At 37.1% G+C, this 18,484-nt stretch overlaps 3 protein-coding genes and 1 long non-coding RNA gene across 4 annotated transcripts in view; 2 read left to right on the top strand and 2 right to left on the bottom strand.

The window, feature by feature from the left end:
* Positions 1–28: 28 nt before the first annotated feature.
* Positions 29–4,187, top strand: LOC124218529 (Ionotropic receptor 21a). The gene is made up of 9 exons (XM_046625068.2): positions 29–611; positions 927–1,126; positions 1,230–1,352; positions 1,426–1,587; positions 1,758–1,999; positions 2,075–2,215; positions 2,668–2,860; positions 2,942–3,146; positions 3,459–4,187. The coding sequence occupies exons 1-9, from the start codon at positions 57–59 to the stop codon at positions 3,765–3,767; spliced, it is 2,130 nt and encodes a 709-aa protein (XP_046481024.2). The 5' UTR covers positions 29–56; the 3' UTR covers positions 3,768–4,187.
* On the bottom strand, positions 4,059–5,180 carry mRpS14 (mitochondrial ribosomal protein S14). Its single transcript, XM_046625612.2, has 3 exons — positions 4,962–5,180; positions 4,404–4,544; positions 4,059–4,323 (listed from the first exon to the last, which is right to left on the bottom strand). The coding sequence occupies exons 1-3, from the start codon at positions 5,034–5,036 to the stop codon at positions 4,141–4,143; spliced, it is 399 nt and encodes a 132-aa protein (XP_046481568.1). The 5' UTR covers positions 5,037–5,180; the 3' UTR covers positions 4,059–4,140.
* Positions 5,181–6,769: 1,589 nt separating this feature from the next.
* Positions 6,770–8,405, bottom strand: LOC124218789 (uncharacterized). The gene is made up of 2 exons (XR_006883177.2): positions 8,216–8,405; positions 6,770–7,230 (listed from the first exon to the last, which is right to left on the bottom strand). It is a non-coding gene; the product is annotated as an uncharacterized lncRNA (long non-coding RNA).
* The window catches only part of Utx (Utx histone demethylase), a 62,250-nt gene continuing 50,929 nt past the window's right edge, over positions 7,164–18,484 (top strand). The window contains exons 1-3 of the mRNA XM_046625562.2: positions 7,164–7,590; positions 9,567–9,835; positions 9,957–10,065. Of these exons, the coding sequence (XP_046481518.1) occupies positions 7,523–7,590; positions 9,567–9,835; positions 9,957–10,065 (446 nt within the window). The 5' untranslated portion in view covers positions 7,164–7,522. The remainder of the gene's footprint in view (positions 7,591–9,566; positions 9,836–9,956; positions 10,066–18,484) is intronic.

Here is an 18,484-nt window from a genome sequence, read left to right as displayed (position 1 = left end):
GTTTGCCATCTGCAGTCGTAGCGTAGCATTCCATAATAACTTATATCCAAGCAGGAATGAAAATTTTGGTGAAAATTGGTGAGATGTGGATTTTCTCGGCCACAAATTTAATGGTACTTGGGATGATTTTATCGGGATCAAAATCGGTATGGACTGCAGAAAAATTTGGGAGATTTGAGACAAGGGAAAGAATGCTAACGGCTTTAAATGCAAATCTTGAATCTGAAAGCCTCTTAGGACTTTTGACTCACGTCGGTGAAAACTATTTCAACGATTGCAGTACGACGGTAATTTTGTACGACGATGCGTTCGAAACAAGATACGGAACAGTGTTGGAAGAATTTTTGAAAAATCTCCCATCAACTTACGTGAAGAAGCGAGTGAAACTGACCGACGATTTTCTACACGCTCTCGAAGCCTGCCGGAATCACATTTTGTTTTTGGAGAACTTAAACAACGTACGAAATGCGTTAGAGCAACAAAGCGACGGAAAGGTTGTCGTAGTTACCGGTGCAAACACCTGGGATGTTCTCGACTTTTTAAAAAGCCCGGTTTCAAGGTTATACAAAAATTTATTAATTATCGCACGCAGCACGAGCAGAACAGCCAAGGTAATTAAAGGATGCGGCTTGTTAATCAATCGAATTTGCACTCTGCAACCGAAATCGTCAAAATGGCTGTCGTAGAATGGCCCGTGTCTTCACCTCGTGAGTTTAGCCCTCGCGTTCTTTCAAGCGAGTTTTATAAATGCGAAAATTTGAGTCCTACCGGATTTCTTAGTTCGGACGTAGTTGAAAAAAGTCAATAACTCAAATTTTGAAATGGTACCCACGTCGCGAAACGCAAATTAAACTTTTTATCCTTCAACGAACACGCCGCCATGTTAATTGATGTCAGTTTATCATTTTTTCCTCGTCTTGAAAAAGGAGGGATCGTTTGTGCTTTATACGCACGAATTGTACAGCGATGGAATTGGATCAAGTCGCCCTGTGATACTAACTTCATGGATCAAGGATCGTTTGACGAAGCCTGAGAAAGTTCTATTCCCACAGAAATTGGAGTCTGGATTTAATGGTCATAGATTCTGCGTATCAGCTATGCATAAGCCTCCCTTCGCATTTCGACGGTGTGTAAATAATAATGGAGAAGTAAATATGGCAACAAAAAAAGATTTACTGCAGAATAATCTCGTAAGAATATTCTTCGAATACACTGTTTTTATTTTTCAGGGTAACTCCGTCTACCGATACTGTCCAGTGGGACGGTGTGGACATCAGAGTGATAAGGCTACTGAGCAAGATGTTAAATTTCACAATTGACGTTCGAGATCCTACACCTAGGAATTCACTAAGGTGTAAATTAATATAAAAATACGCTGTATTAACAGATACATGTACAATAGAAAATATTCCGGAATTTTTTCAGCCCCGTCAACGCAGTTATGCGGGATATTTCTTCGGGTAAAGCATCAATGGGTTTGGGTGGTTTGTACAGATCAGTCGACCTGATGAGAGGTTTCGACACGATGTACCCTCACACTCACGATTGCGCTGCATTCATATCATTAACCTCTACCGCATTGCCAAAGTATAACGACTATAATTATTTTTAATTAATGCATCGCTAGAAAACTTAATTAAATAATAGTACATATTGTTTTTGTATTCACGAATCCAATTTCTACTGAGTAAGAAGAAATGGTTTTCCATCTACCAAACCGATAATTATTCCGATTACTTTGTGTCACTCTACAACAGATACCGAGCGGTTTTGGGACCGTTTCGTCAGTCGGTTTGGGTCACCCTGATATTCGCATATCTTGGAGCAATCATACCTATGACGCTGAGCAGCAAGAGTAATTTACTAAGGCTCGTAACGCGGCCTAAAGAATTGATGGAAATGTTCTGGTTCGTCTTTAGCACGTTTACAAATTGCTTCACCATCAGAAGTCCCCTTGTTTACGAGGGACTCGCACAAAATGCATCTGCGATTCTGATCGGTAAGAATTTATGGTGATTATTCTATGATACAATGAAAATTTGACGATATCACGCACTTGTCCTTCTTGCTACAGGTCTTTACTGGGTATTTACGATAATTATAACATCGTGCTACACCAGTTCGATTATTGCCTTTATAACGATTCCCGCATATCCAGCCGCCATCGAAACGAGCGATCAGCTTCTTTACTATCGATATCGCGTGGGAACTCTGGGTAATATCTTACCTTCTTTACTGTAATTGGCGCGAAACTCTATCGAGTCTCTTCCACACCATGTTATCAACAGTCGTGAACACAGAAGCAGTTTCAGTTACGAATTACAGCCATTCGCTAACTTTGAAGATTCAAATCAGATCGTCGACTACATTGAAACTGATTCTAAAATATTGAACGTCGATTTGTCTTAGCCTTTCAAAATACGTACTATAACGATCTATCCGAAAAAGTTTATCTACTAGATCTTAATCTGTATTAAATTTCTGTTTATGATCCTTACCTGTTACGTTGGATTACTTTGATTAGAAGGATGTAAGACGAAAACGTCTAACTGTATTCTATAACCTTAGTACTATGATATTTCGTTTTTTTTGAGATTACAATATCTCTTGCGTTATAGCTATTCAAAGATAAATCTTTTCTTGGAGTTATTATCTCGTTCGCTGCAGATCACGACGGTTGGGAGTACTTTTTCAAGAACAGCAGTGATCCGAATATAGTGAAGCTATTAAAGAATCTAGAATTGGTACCGACGCTTGCGGAGGGTATACGAAACGCCAGTCGAGCCTATTTTTGGCCCTACGCTTTACTCGGCTCAAGAGCAATGCTTGAGTACATTGTACAAGCGGATTTTGCCCCAAAGTGAGGATGAGAATACACCAATAACGATAATGATGCGTCATTAAGAACGTGAAACTGATGAGTACCGACGATTATTCACAGCTGGAAAACAAAACGATCATTGATGCACATAAGTCGCGAATGCTTCGTGCAATTCGGGGTCACTATAGCCTTTCCGAAGGGCTCAACGTACACGGAATCGATGAGCAAAGTCGCTCAACGAGCTAATCAGGCTGGACTCGTGCAGAAAATAACGTCTGATGTTAAATGGGACGTTCAACGATCATCTACTGGTAAACTTTTGCAAGTGGGTGAAATTTTTATTTCATGCAAAATGACACAATATATGGTGAACTAAAATTGGGAGAAATTTATTCAAATATTCAGAACTGTGTGAAAATTGATTACCGAGTATTTTATAAAACGGGTATTGAATTCGAATGTCAATTCGAAATTTGATTATTGAAAATGAGCATTTCACTATGACCAAGATAATTGAAAAACAGGGCGGATTCAGGTTCTCATGAAAATTGGTTTCTACCAGTTACAGCAATGGCCAGATGTTTTCACGATGTTGACGGTGAATGAAACCTGATTGAATTATTTTTTTATATTCAAGGTCAGTACTGAGAAAACATTGCATATACCGTCAACGGAAGAGCGACAGTTGACGCTGGATGACGTTCAGGGTATGTTTATAGTTCTGGGATCAGGCGTTCTGATATCGCTACTTCTTTTAATCCTTGAATGCATCTACCGAAAATTAAGCAAGGGCTGTAGTGCTAAGTCCAGAAGCCGAAACGCCAGCGAAACGGACGCGAAATCAAACGATGACTTATCTTACGGAGTCCAGAATTACGGAATCGACGATTATCCGTTGGAATACGAAATTCAAAACGTCACGAGATATTTTAGAAACAGCATTTAAATTGAATGTAATTTTCTAATACAATTAGTTATTCCTATAGTATTATTTTATATTGTCAAGAATCAATGAAAACTGATAAAGCATCAATCGCTGTTGAAATAAAATATGTCATTTTCGAACATCAATATTCAAATTTAATGACATTCTTCGAGAAGTTTGCAATGCGTTTTGGGATCTTATATTCTATAATTACCTACCCTAAAATTTAACGGTTTGCACATTAATAGCAAAAATATTTTTCATTTCCATACGGATGCAAGACAATAAAAGACAGAAAAATTAAAGTTGGAGTTATCATTAGCATTATTAGTATTATTCTATTTTTAAAGAAATTTTATCTACAAGTTGCAAAAGCCGTTACAGATATATAAATCTACCACATGGCACGTTGAACGCCAGATAGCAGGTTGTGATCTGCAAGGTCACGAAAAACAATACGAGAAACTCTCCACCGCGGAATAACACTTCTCGCTCTCGAAGTAATGACGCATCGATTATGAATCCTTGTGAAGCCAGAATCACGTGGGAACGCCGCGATTTCTTGATCTGCAATTTCCTGCGAAAAAATATTAGAAAGATGAACGACATGGATGAGATTTGAAGATATACCATTATCGCAGGTGATAAAATATTTACCCTGAGTTCCAGAGGAAGAATGTTATTTTTCCTGATAGAATTGATCCTCAGCCTTTCAGGAGCATGTTGCTTGACCAGGTTCCTCCGCTTGACGTCACGTATCATTTTCCATCCGACCCATTTGTTACGAACTTGCTGAAACTGATAATAAAAATAATATTCCAGTTACTGTCAGCAATACTTTTTGTTATTCTAAATGGGAATTTTATTTAGAATATACTGTACGATGAATGAGAGCGAAAAAAGAAAGAGAACCACAATATAACTTTGGTCACAGGTCGCTTCCAGGGATTAAGTGAAATCTTTGAGTCGTGAAATAATATAGTCGCCATGAAGCTGGTTTTTCTATGATTCTGGACAAGTGCTGCGAATCGTTTACGCAAAAAAAAAAAAAAAAAAACTGAAGGTAACGATGAAAGGTCTTTATTAAGTGTAGTAAAAACAGAATTATGTTAGAATGGGTTAGGATAGGTTAGGTTAAGTTTTATCAAGTTTGAGCGATGGCATTACTCGGTTTATGTTTTCACCTCATGATCATTTTGGGCTTCAGTAACTTACGCCAAATCCTGCAAGCTCGGGAGCTTTCCAAATGTATTTTGACAAGACTGAGACTCCGGTGCCTAAGGCGGACATGTTTGTATCGTGTAACAACTCTGAAGTGCTTTTTAACCCTTTTACTTCATGGCCCAAACCACTGATATATCAGTGGCCTAGAGGCACTTTCAAACACCCCACTGATGCACAGCACTCTTTTGCTCTGACGGGCAATGTTTTTATACGAGGTAGTAACCACGTATTAGACAAGTGCGGACAGTATGAAACACAATTATCTCTCTCTCGCTGCTGCTCACTGCCCTGAACATAAGCCCGCGCGCGTTCCCGTTTGTAAAGAATTAAGTCGTTTGATGTTATCGATCTGACCCGCCATATTTTGAGGACATTTTCGTGGCACGAAAAATAGAATTATTACTGCAATCTCCTTGCTGGCGGCAATCGTTGACTAAAGGCTGTTAAAGGCGGTTGTTCTAAGGGATCTTGTGTGGCCGTGGGATTGCGTATTAAACGGCTCCGGGCGATGGAGAAGTTACCGCATCGCTAAAAATTTTGCCGGGAACAGTCGTCTGTAAATTTTTCCGTTTCGTGGCAATATTTTAAAGGCATTTTCGCACACGTATAACACACACGCGTAAAATGGTTGGAATTAAATTAGCTTCCGAGTGTCTCCTTTGGTCCTACCTACTCTGCGGTAGAATGGGTAGATACATGCATAGTTTCAGCTGCAAACACTGGAAGCGCTGGAGGTCGGCATCATTTTAATTTTATCTAGTGGTTTAGTAACCGGGCGTCGTTCAGTTATATTTCGTACGTCCGTGATCGCTCCCAATCACAGTTAGAGCGCAGTTTAAATTCACCACTGAAATTCACGCCTTCGGGGTTCGTGTTCCGCAGCTTCCGGTGTTAAGTCGAATCAGCGTTGCCAACCGTACGGTCAGGACCGTATTTGTACGGTAATATGCTGGACTGGAAATATTTTAGGAACTTACGTAATTTTTTGTTAACCTCTGATATTGCAAAAAAATCAAATACAGAAGTATAAAGAAACTGTTCCAGTAATTCACAGTTCTGGTTATCTGTTTTCAATTATTGAATCAAAAATAAAGAAAACAATGTTTTCTTTAAGTCTCCAGCAACTACTTCGTGTAATTGAAAACCTTTATCGTTAGTTTAAAATATTCTTGAATGTAAAAATATCATTAATTTGGTTAAAACCTGTCTGATCCTTGATTAAAGAAGTAAAATCGTGGTAATTATACGACCATAAAATATAAAGAACAAAAGTGTACTCCGCCAAATCTTGGTACGGTCCTGGAGGTTCAAACTACGGTTCAGTTCCAGTTTAAGTTCGACCTGTTGCCACCAGAGAGTTGGCAAGGCTGAGTCGAATAGTCTTAGATTCGAGCTTGGCGGCACCAGACGGCAAAGCCAGCGAGCCGAGTCCGTCGGTGTTGTTGAAAATGGTGTTCGGTGCTGCACCGTCCAAGTCGTGGACGTGGTCGCGTGTGTCGTCGGTGGCGTAGCCGAAAGGGACACGGGGAATTTCGACCTTCTTTTCAACCTGTTAGCAACAATTGGAAAGCGAGGCCGAAAATTTGGCGGCAACAAGAGCCTAATAAGAAGAGCGCTAATCACAGAGCATCGTTTGTAAATAAAATATCGTATTATTATTTTTCACTTCTGCATATGCGTGCATACATCGGTACGTACATACATACGTAAGCACATATGTATAAACCGAGAGGGAGCAGAAAGAGGAGAGAGAGCGCTAAATTGTTTGAAACGGGGAAAAAAAAACGTTCCTCAGTGTGTGAGAGTGAAGAACAGCACATGACAGCTCTGTGTTGTTTATTAAATAATATAAATATGTAACAGTATAAAACTAATGAATAAATTTAAAAAAGTAAACAAATACTTCATGTTACACATATTATTAGGAAAATGTGTCGCCACATCGTACCATGCGATTTTAGTCACCAAACGCCGACAATTATCCGCATTATCTTAATCGCGGTCGTGTATTTACCGTAAATTTACCAAATTTATGCCAACATTTTGCTGTGTATATCGTTTATAATACCGTTTCTGCCGGTTATGTTTCGTGTGTGAGAGTTTTGCATGTACGTGACTTTAAAACTGCAGCAACAATACCACAGTGGTGTATGGTATAGCAATAATGCAATCATGACGATGTGGGAAAAATTACTTCTTCAATCTTCTTAGTGTTTATTTTTCTTTCTCTTTTTGGCATCTTTTCGCTTCATCTTTCGTTCTGGAAAGTAAAAAATAAAAATTATCTGCAAGACTTTCTCGTGCGATTCACGTGAAAGACAATGTTAATTATCGCGATAATAACGATAACGAAGTTGAAAATACAGTGTATTATATATACAGTAATGGCTACATGTTTATCATAATAATGGGTACCTACTATAATAACAATGATAACGTTGAAACTGATAGTAAATAAATGAATAGATAAATAATTGTATAAAGTAAAACGCAATTGACAGCGAATTAGTCCGACTGCAGGTGTTTAATAAATAATTGTGAAGTGCAATAAAATGGCCCAAGAGACAGACGATATTAATCTGACTCCACAGGAACTGCAGATCCTATCGGAGCTCGATAGGTATGTGCATACATTCGCGTTTATAAAATACATATGCTCTAGTTGTTGGTAGGTGTTTCAAAACCATTCATCAATAATAATTTAGATAAACGAAAGAAAAGGAGGGACAAGAAAACATGAAACGCAATGGTTTTTAACAAATTGTTGCTATCGCAACAATAATGTTCTCGCAACTTCTGTTGAATGTCTCGTTTTTCTCCTGTTTTCCCGGTTCTGTTGGAATATTCCGCTGACTAAGGAATGCAAAAGACAATCGGCCAGGGTTTACTGTTTTAAACAGGGCAAAAGAGCGCCGGGAGTGCAAAGGTGATATCGCAGTATCCTATATTCACAGTTTCATATGGGATTGCAGCGTTAATCAAAACTTAATGGCAGAAAATTTATGCTGCGTCTATGTTCAATGGCTCACATTTGGCTGACTGTCTTGAGCAATCCATAATCAATGACACTTAATTTCCAATTTTTCGAACATAACCTGAAACGAGCTAACCTAATCTCTGATCCTAACCTCTGTCTGATATCGATATCGTCTAATATTATCCTGATTCGAACCTGTCTATAACATAGTTTTTTATTCCTTATACAATTATTTGCAATCAAGTACAATGAAATCCTCGATTCTTACTTCTATCCTTAACTTAATATCGCCTGATATCATCCTGATTTCAATCTGTTTACGATAGAATTAATGTATTCTAACCTAACCTGACCTAAACCGCGCGTGATTCTAACTCTAACCTATTTCTAATTTGGTGTCATAGAAGAACAGAACTCATGATTCTAACCTCCAATATAACCCAAGCTAACCTAGCCTGACCTATCTTTGAATTGACTCGAGTCTCGGAACTTCTTAATTAACGTACGCGAGGACAGAATGAGCGGGAGATTTGATACACAACGGGACTTCATCCTTGTTTCTGCTATGACTCCTCGCCCGGCAACAACCTACTGACACCCTTTACCTCCCTTTCTCCGGCTCTATTTATCATTTCTTCTTTTTTCGGATCGCTTACTCATCGCGTTCTACATAACCGCGTTCCGTATATTATCATTGCAGGTTTATCGTATTAATTTTCGCTGAATTTTGTTTCAACAAATCTGCAACCAAGGATTAAATAAAAAACAACAATCGAGCACCTCGTCGCGTTCGATATTTAAAATTCAATCGTTCATATGTGTATATGGATATACATTAAGGTGTTTCTCATTTAAAAAAAAAATTTGATTGTTATACATGCACATGCAAAAAATGTTCATCTCTGGTTGAAAAAGGAACCTGCAAATGACTGAGCACTGTAGTACCAATTTTAGAGTGTGCGAAAATGATTTTCTTATTAGAGTGAAAAATCTATTTTAGTACCCCTTTAACATGTATTATCTTTTTTATATTTTACAAAAAACTTGCGTTACAGTTCCAAAAGATTATCTAAAGCGCATTACAGCGAAATGCTGATATAGAAGGATCGCAAAAAATGTCATACTGTATTCATTTGTAAATATAAAAGAGATAATACACGTTAAATTATGTATATTGATAAAGGGATGCTAATATCGATTTTTTTTCTTTCCTAGAAAAATTCTTTTCGCACACCCTAAAACTGGTACAATGCTAATGTTTAACCAACCCAATGTATACGCAACTTGTTTCTGTGGTCGATATTTGAAAAATAAATAGTTGTCAATATAACATTTACCTGTTATATTATTTGCTTTGCAAATAGTAATAGATAGATGCCAGTACTGAAATACGAATTGAATGAAGAATTTTTGAATAATAAACAAATGAATGAATAAGACAAATTACCGCATTTTTCTTTACTTCATTTCTCAAACATGTAACATCCTCTTACTGTTTTATTTAATTTAGTTGTAGAATTACACGTATGTCATATCTCGTCGTATATTATCGTTTTTATTTTATTAATAAACTAAGTCGTTAATTTCATTCTTTTTCTGCTTTTCATGTTTTGATGCAGTCGGCAATTTGGTTTTCTAATACTGAACTCGCCGGAACAATCCAAAAAGAAGGCTCTAGTCGTCAGAGCAATAAAGTACCTTGAGAGAATGCTATCGCAAGCGCAGGCACAGAAACAGAGAAGAAGAGCTGCCGATAGTACCGAGGTGAAATCGAGCATAAACTCAGACGAGTTTAAGGATGACGATGATGAAAAAGGGATCAGTATCGATCCTAAAACTTACTGCAAGCTGGGCCATTTTCACTTGCTGCTCGAAGATTACACCAAAGGTGAGAAATATTAGGATCTACTCGTGCCATTTTCCTTGTTTGTAGAGAAATGTCTTGCGAAATCCATATGCCAGTCAATTTCTACTACTCAATATTTCGTTTTTGCTGTTTACTTTCACAGCGATGTCTGCATACCAAAAGTTCTACGCTCTGAAAACCGACTACTGGAAGGACACATCGTTTCTTTATGGACAGGGGCTTGTTTATTTTCACTTCAATGCATTCCAGTGGTGAGTAATAACTTAAGTAATAAAATTTCCCAAAATTCAGTATCTTAATCTGATGCCTGGATAGTTGTTTGAGCGATCGGAAAAATAATGTCTCGTTTGGTCAGCAAATTCGTATCATTTACTGTCACCATCGATATTGTTAAATATTTGTATTGTAGGTCAACTTTTGTGATTTTTAATCACAGCTGCGCTTTCCCTTCCACTTTTCGTCTTCCTTTCGTAATATTACGGCATTTTGTTCTTTTCACGAAAACAAGTATATACATATATATATGGGGCATTTTATGCCAACTCAACCTACCATAGAAATTCACTTTTTTAATTTGGTCCTAATTTTTTGATCTTATTGTACTCTATGAAAAAGAGCTCCATGATTTTATTCAAATTTTTTTTATCCAGCCATTCACGAGGTGTGAATTTTTCACAATTTTGGATTTATTTTTAAACGCTCATAATTTTTTCAAAAATGAATCAATTCGAATGTTTTTTTCCCTCAAATTGTGTGTTTTTCAATAAAGTTTTCAATAATTTAATCCAAATAAATATCAAAAAATTATCGATTAGATTTTATTCCATTCATAGATTTCTGATTTTAAATATTGTTTGTATCCTTCGATTGTTTTGAAAAAATTTTCACAAAAACTGCTTTTTATATCACAAATTTTCGGCTTGGTCCGTCGTGGTTAACAACCTTTTCTATGTTTTCAGAATTTTTTTTAAATTATCGAAATTTGAAAAAAAACCTAATATAATATGACTTACAGTTTGTGTGATATGGGTATGATTTTAATAAAAATCAAATGATAAGAAAACTCGTGAAAAGTTGTTGCGATAATTCTTATTAAATATGTATCAGCGGGTCAGCGTCCGAAGACTGGAGTTGAGTTAGGTAGTCGTTGGCCTTGAAGTAGGGTCATCGGCTCATGGGCATTGTTTGGATGGTTCATGCACGCTATTTACAATATTTAATGTTATAAGAGATTGAAGGAATATGACAGAGTTCGAGTAATTTCAGCTCTTATTGCTTATACTTATGTAGTTTCCTACATAATTAATTATGTAATTTTATGTTCCTTTATTTCTCCCGACCCTCGGCGTCGGTTGAGTTTTTTTCTCCCATTTCCTCTTTTGTGCCATTTCTCTTGATGGACAGAGAGGAAAGAAGCGAAATACTGCAAAAATTTTGTTAGTAAAAAAAAGGGGTCGCACTTATATTTGTTATCTTCCGATGATGAATTTTAATTACCGGCGATAAATAGATACCGATCGTTGGCAAAAGAATCTTAGGACCTTGTTACCGACCGACGGTAAAAAGCTTTCGTTACCGACGAAGTCTCTTGTCTCGCATGCTTTTTTTCCACTCAAGTCTTCCTCTTCTGTTTTTCCTCCCCTCTCACGGGGTTTGTTTGAATCAACTACGGAGCCGCACGCGCAGAGCGGCGCGACCATCGAAACGAGGCAAAGCAAAGCAGCGTACGTGACAAACTCCACACGCCCGATGGCGAGTTAGGCGCAACGAAACGAAATAAAATGGGGGATGAATAAAACACGCGGTTTCCGTTTCGTTCTACTATTCGGTGCCGTGTTAGTATCGAACCTATGTATTTGTCGACAAACGGGAAGATCCTAATAAAGTATAGAATTGGACAGAATAATTATTATCCCACAATTCTGTATTTTCCCTCCCTTTTTCATTATTTGCATGCCGATACAAAAATTCACTCCCTCGTTTCTTAAAGGCTTCTCATCACTCTTTATCGGGAATTCAATACCTTCTAGAGCTTTCCCTTTATCTTTTGTCGTTTATCCTATAATTACTTAGAAGCTTGAAACTTTTCAATTTCCCAAGCGTCATCGCAGATTCTGTTCTTTTTAAATTTGAACAAAATTTTCTTATCATCCTTTGATTGACCTGACGTTTCTATCTCGCTTCGATTTTGGTTGATTTCAGATTTCCTTAACGATTCCAGTCAGTTTTTCAATTTCCTATTTTCTCGATCAGCATATCAAATTTCATTCTTCGTTACCAAGAATTTTCTTTTAAATTCTGAGAAAGATTTTTCAAGTCTTAGATAGTAATTTTGCTCTTTTCATTTTTCATTTTCTTCACATTGCTACAATTATAAACTTTAGAAATAGAAATAAAAATTTTCACGATTGATGTTTCCGTTTCCGTCGACCGCATTTAATTATACATACCTAAGTATATGTGACTTTAAACTCACCCACGCGCATGTACAATAAAACAATTAAAAAATAAACCACATACGTACAATTCTTTGTATAGATTCTATAACTTGAAAGAAAAGAAAAATTGTTTTTCTTTCTACCTCATGTAATCTTCTCTCTCGTTTTTCCCCACCAATTTCTTTTTTCCTTCCTTCCATATCCCTCTGTAGATTGCAGGCGTCGTCGTTTAGCCAGCGGTTCTCTTTATACATATTCTTGTCTCTGTATATATGCTTATACACGTTTAAGTTATATACACAGAGGGGGAATATCGATTTCCGGTTTACCTTTTCTTTCTAGCTTCGTTCCTTCGTACATGCATATTGTATGTATGTTTAACTGTACGCACACACACAGCTATACATCCTATAAACTGAATTTTACACAGTGTAGGCGAGAATATAGGAAAGTCCGTGACGGAGTCTCTCTAAAATAGGGGGCAGATTTTTCTTGTCGCATTATTCTTTTCTACCACCTTTCGAAAAAATTGTGACTGCATTCCTATTTTGAGACAAGATGAAACGAGAAAAAGTGGAAAAGGAACTGCAGAATTTATTCATTTAATTATTTATTTATTTATTTATTTATTTATTTATTTATTTTTTTGAGATATCACTAGTATATTTAGGCTTCGAACTTTAATTGTGAATCTACGACACATTGTCTATTTTTTTATGTCTCTTCTATTCTTACCAACCAATAAATGTAGAAAATCATTCACTTTACCTTCAATGTGACCTTTCTGTGCATACTTTCTATTTCCAAATTTTTTGAAATCTCTTTCTTTGTCGTATATAATATATTTTTCATAGACATGTTTTAAGTACTGTAAATTATTGTATGGTTTATGATACATCGAGTATAAGCTGTATCTAAACACTGCGTTGTGCATCGCAGGGAAAGTTATATTATATCGTACACTTATATTTGCTGAGATCTAGGACGTCGAGTATCGAACGTTTAAGAGATCTGGGTCAGAGGTTGATGTCATGTTGGGTTAGGGAAGGTGCAAGACTACATAAGTCCCTAGGGGTCATTTTACTCGAAAACTTAATGAAAAATTTCGAAAATTCGACTTCAAAATTCCTTTAATCGTATCGTCAAAAATACTATAAATTGAAAGCTTACAGGGTTTTTCCAAAACAAAAATAGTTGTAACCGAAAGTTGCACGTTCACCTCACTAGATGAATGTACAATTTTTTTTTATTTATAAACAAAATACATATCTTTTTATAAGTGAAAAAGTAGGCATAGAAATATGTTGAATTCCTAGTCAACAATTTTCAGTTGAAGTTTTTGGAGCTTACTTACAAATCTTTTTGTAATTTGATTTGAGTTGGATTCATGCGAAGTCACTGAATTATTTAAATTTACTTAGTCTTCGGAAATCACTTGAACTCTGGAATTATTCACTTATGCAAGTCTTTGTATTGTTGAATTAACTTATTGAAGTGATTTCAATTAAATTGTGTTATTTCGATTGAATTCACGTGGAGTCACTAAAATTCATCTGCATTTACCCGACGTCTTTGGAATTAGTCACTTGCAAGCCTTCGTGCGATTTAAATTGACAATGAGTCGAATTCGCACCAAGTCATCGTAAGCCATTTACATTCACTTAACGTAGATATTATCTGGAATGCACTTAAAAAGTCTGTTTGAAATTACTTCAAGTTTTTAAAACTCATCTGAAGTCATTCGAAATTTATTTGAGGTAATTGAAATTCATATTATATTCACATAACGTGTATACAGTTATACAGTATACAGTATACAGTTATATCCAATGGAGTAGGAGTAAAAATGGGGCCACAATATCGAATTTTTAAAAAAGCGGAAGCTTGATATGTAGAATTTCAAAATGTTGAAAGTCCAAGCGTGGACAGTAAAAGACTAGAAAGGTCACACATAGAATACCATACTCTAGAATCTAATTCTATGTTTCGACCTTTCTATATTTTGTCTTTCAGTATTTCGAATTTCAATATTCTCAATTTTCGTTACTTGGACTTGTCACATTTTTAAATTCTACGAATAAGATTTTCGGGTGCATGAAAATTCAATATTTCGGTCCTTCTATCAATCGGTAATTCCGGTTTTTTTACCCCTACCCTCCATTACGCGTCTACATTATAATGTCGAATCGAGAATCGTTAGCCCAGGTCATGGTCAGCCACGTCGTCGCGTCTCGTCGCGCGGCATCGCGTTGTGCTGAAACCGAGAGTCAACAAACTCTAGAAGGTATATAGATATCTGCATTTACTTATATATACCCGTCGCACATACCCGTATCACGTATAGATGTACAGTGTACACAATATTGCAGTATTGCCGTTGGTACCAGCTTACAGTTAGTACTTGGCGCAAGTCCCGTCGCTGCTCGCCCGGGGAATCTCTGCATGTACACATACAAATACATAGTACATAAATTTATACATGTATGTATATGCATCGGTATGTAATACCTAGCGCCGCGGAAAAAAATTTTACCGTTAAATTGATCCAGACGCGGCTGACTGGCTGGCTGGTTCGTTTGGCTTATATTGCAATTATTTATGGAGTGTCTGAATTTTTTTTTTTTTTTTTTGATGTTTATTTTCCATATTCACAAAGGTCGATACACCGATATATCTATGAAGTTTTGTATGTATGTATATGCATGAGAAATTACTATACAATATAACTTGGGTAAAAGATGAAAATTCGAAAAAATAAGATAATAGAAATGGACAAAATCTCAATATTTCAATACTAAAATATGGTGCACTGATCGTTGCGTGTGTGGTGTCGACGTTCATTATTAGACGATGATCTACTATACACCACATAACGAGATCCGTTGTACGTTGTACGTGTACGAGCGTAGTTGTGACTGCAAATTTTCATCGAGATGCCAGAAGTTTCGTCTTACCCTCTTTGTGAAAGAAATTGCGTCAGTTTCACCATAACATCCTGTGACCTCGTGATAACCAACCTTGGTCATAATCATCGTTACAGATGTCAATCGGGATTCAGAATAATCGAGCATCGCGGGTAGTTTTTTTTTTTTTCATTATTTTCGTGCGTCACATTAGACGCACGTCAAGTAACATTTCTAATATCGGTGGGGAGTTGCTCGGTCTGACTCGGCCAGGGTCGGAATCGCGTAATGGCCGACCAATCAACGCCCGCCACGTCACAGCCGGCCCCCTAGTTTACGAGCAACACCCCTTCCCTTCACTCCTACCCTCGGCCCGCCAACGTTACAGGAGCGCACGAAACCACGCGCTCACCTCTCATCACCGCGTGCGCTTCTTGCAATTGCGATTGCGCGCATCGTTCTTCACGCATACCTGCGACCTCGCTCTGTGCGGCGTACGTTATACGCTAGGCACAACTACGTAGTCGCCTCTCCTCCACGTGTGACGTCACGTCGTCACGCAGTCAGTCGTCGTCGACGCTACGTAGTTGTCGCGGCGGTTGCGCGATGCGGGATGCGCGCCAACCGCACGAGCCTCCTCGGCGACGGAGAAGGTAAAAAGAGAGAAAGAGAGTTAGCGACCGACCGAGCTTGTGGGTTTAACGACCCCGCGTGCTGGGTTCAATATACGAACAACTAATATCACCTGATGCTGCTGATGTTGCTGATGCTGCTGCACTAATATCACCATGATAAATAATAATAATAATAATAATAATAACGTCCGCTATGTATGTACATTCATTCGTTGTTTCGTTCTTCGTCTGTTGCATACGTGCAGCGCACTTGGCATCTCGCATTTCGATTTCATTGGCCTTTCGTATACCTATATTAAACTGTTTCAAACTAGAGCAATATGTTCCTGTTATTTTCGTTTTAGTTCTTGCCGTACAAAGATATCGTTTCGAAGTATACAAGAGTTTTAGATCGGCAGAAATTATCGTTTGCACCTTGTTCAAGCGTAAATAAAAAAATATTTCCCTTATCCGGAACAGTTAGTATGACACACGGATACACACACACACACACGCACACACACACATGCGCGCGCACGTTTTATTATAGTATATTTTGAAAGTTACGAATTTTCGACACAACATGTCGATATAAGTGAATAAATTAAAAGATCAACTCCGAAATCTTAAAAAAAATCTCGCATCATGAAATTTAGAGTAAAAAAATATTTCTTCTACTCATATTCCTCTTCTGCGAATATATACAGAAGCAACTTATATACTAACGTTATACTCTGGTAGAAACATTTATTGTATACTTGTAGATAGTGGTACACAAGATTCAAGATTAAGCTACAATACAAGGGAGTAAAAAAACTGCAGCGGGTCAGCTGCAACACATGTGCAAGCGATGCAGCTCGAACTTCCATTCAGGGTACAGGTATATTCCTAGATACTTACCTAGGTATACCGGTTGTATGGTTGACGAAATAATAGAGAAGAAAGAAGCAACGAAAAAAAAATAAACATTGAAATAATAATAATGGTAAACAATCACAGCAACATAAAAAGAAATTCTTCCTTTTCACAAATTATTGAGTGTTCCGAAGCCTACGTTCAAAGACGGGAGAAAACAAAATTGTAAAGGAAAACGTATACCTGCAGGATTAAGTTCAAGAAGACGGAAGAGGGAAACAGAAGAGAGACAAAAAGGGAAAATTCTTTGTACACGTGTAATTTTTTTTTTTTTGCATCCACGCTCTATCGTTTCTTATTCGTTGGCTCTGGTATATACGTGTATAATATGATGTACAATAGTTTGTACAGAATTTAGTATATAATGTCTTATATACTATTATTATTGGTGCATACTTATATATAGGTAGGTCTAGATCTGGATACCAAAAGTCAATAATAAAATAAATTACAATAGGAAATGGCCAGTATACAGTACATCAGTATAGGTATAGTTCACATATATGTCGAGAATGTCGAGAAATTATATGATTTGACAAGGATTCCTGAAGTAAAGATGGAAGAATTCCGACAATAAACATTGTTGTGTATCAAAGTTGCTTTAAAGTTGTTACGAGAGGTCAAGAATCAAAAACCAGGAAAAAATTAGAAGAAAAAGCAGAAGTAAAAAAAAAAAAAATCAATAAACATTGATCGAGAAAAGTAAAAACAGGTACTAAAAAACGAATAAAAACTGTGCATCTGAAGAAAGAACGAGAAACGGATCCGTTGAAAATCGAAATCCAAAAATCGATATATTCAGAACTGATAATGCAGCTCGGAAGTGTATTCTGAGGCAATAGAATCCCACGTGCAAACAACCTAGAAAAGGTCGGTTCCGACCGTCGTCCTACGATCCAAAGAAAACACACTTCCATGTGCCTTCTCGTATTTCACTCGTCCCTTCTTCCGCCCTTTTCTGAGGGTAGCTTTGTAGAGGGTTTTTCAGCGACGATGGCAACCGAATGTAAACGATGAAGAGGATTTTTCAAAATTCAAAAATCAGTTTGCAAGGATTCTGGCTGAATTCTGAATTTTACTAAAATCAATGAACCTTTTCTTCTTTCTAGCGGCTATTTTGAAAAAAGAATGTGCCAAAATCAATGGATCCGTATCGTGTAATAGGCAGAAAAAGTACTTCTTCGATCACAATCGAACAATGTTGGCTTAGATTTGACGCGAACAAAAATTATTTTCACGAAGATCATATTATGTACTTGATCACTAAAGAGTCACGATCATGTGCTTACTTCAATAAAAATTTGGTTAAAAGATCAAGTCAAGCTCTTTCAAATTTTTGTCAAATTCAGAAGCTTTGAAGATATTGTTTCGACCATTTCATACTTTCACACGGAATTTTCACTTGAATTCAGTGCACAGGTATGATATAAGCTTTCAATGTTGTTGCTTTTTTCAAATTTTTCAAGTATTCTTTCTTCTGTGCGTTTTACTGTGTATACATTGGCAAAATTCAAAGCTTCTAACATAGTTACTTGGCCGAATTTGAAAAGAAAAAAAGAAAAAAAAAACATGTATATACAACATTGAATTACGCAGCTAGTGCAATTTAGAATTTGATTATTCGGTAAAAAAAAAAAAGAAGAATACAAATCAAAAAAAATTCGCCTCATAGAGAGGTCAACCATCGGCACGCCATTAGCGAGGAGAGTCAGCGCGCGTCAGTCGAGCAAAGGTGAAGTCACGTCTGAGCGGTACGAAACAAAGGCAACGCGCATGCGCGTAACCGGTAATATAGGCTCG

This window comes from Neodiprion pinetum, chromosome 5, assembly GCF_021155775.2.
Source record: "Neodiprion pinetum isolate iyNeoPine1 chromosome 5, iyNeoPine1.2, whole genome shotgun sequence".
Taxonomy (NCBI): domain Eukaryota; kingdom Metazoa; phylum Arthropoda; class Insecta; order Hymenoptera; family Diprionidae; genus Neodiprion; species Neodiprion pinetum.
The sequence above is the reverse complement of the archived record's forward strand: the minus strand, read 5'-3'. Positions and strand labels throughout refer to the sequence as shown.

Coding starts and splice junctions, on each gene's coding strand:
- LOC124218529 (XM_046625068.2), top strand. CDS start 57: ATGAAAATTTTGGTGAAAATTGGTGAGATGTGGATTTTCTCGGCCACA. Junction 1,588..1,757: donor ACCTCTACCGCATTGCCAAA/GTATAACGACTA, acceptor ACTCTACAACAG/ATACCGAGCGGTTTTGGGAC. Junction 2,000..2,074: donor TGCATCTGCGATTCTGATCG/GTAAGAATTTAT, acceptor TTCTTGCTACAG/GTCTTTACTGGGTATTTACG.
- mRpS14 (XM_046625612.2), bottom strand. CDS start 5,036: ATGTCCGCCTTAGGCACCGGAGTCTCAGTCTTGTCAAAATACATTTGG. Junction 4,545..4,961: donor CCGAGCTTGCAGGATTTGGC/GTAAGTTACTGA, acceptor TTTTATTATCAG/TTTCAGCAAGTTCGTAACAA. Junction 4,324..4,403: donor TTCTTCCTCTGGAACTCAGG/GTAAATATTTTA, acceptor ATTTTTTCGCAG/GAAATTGCAGATCAAGAAAT.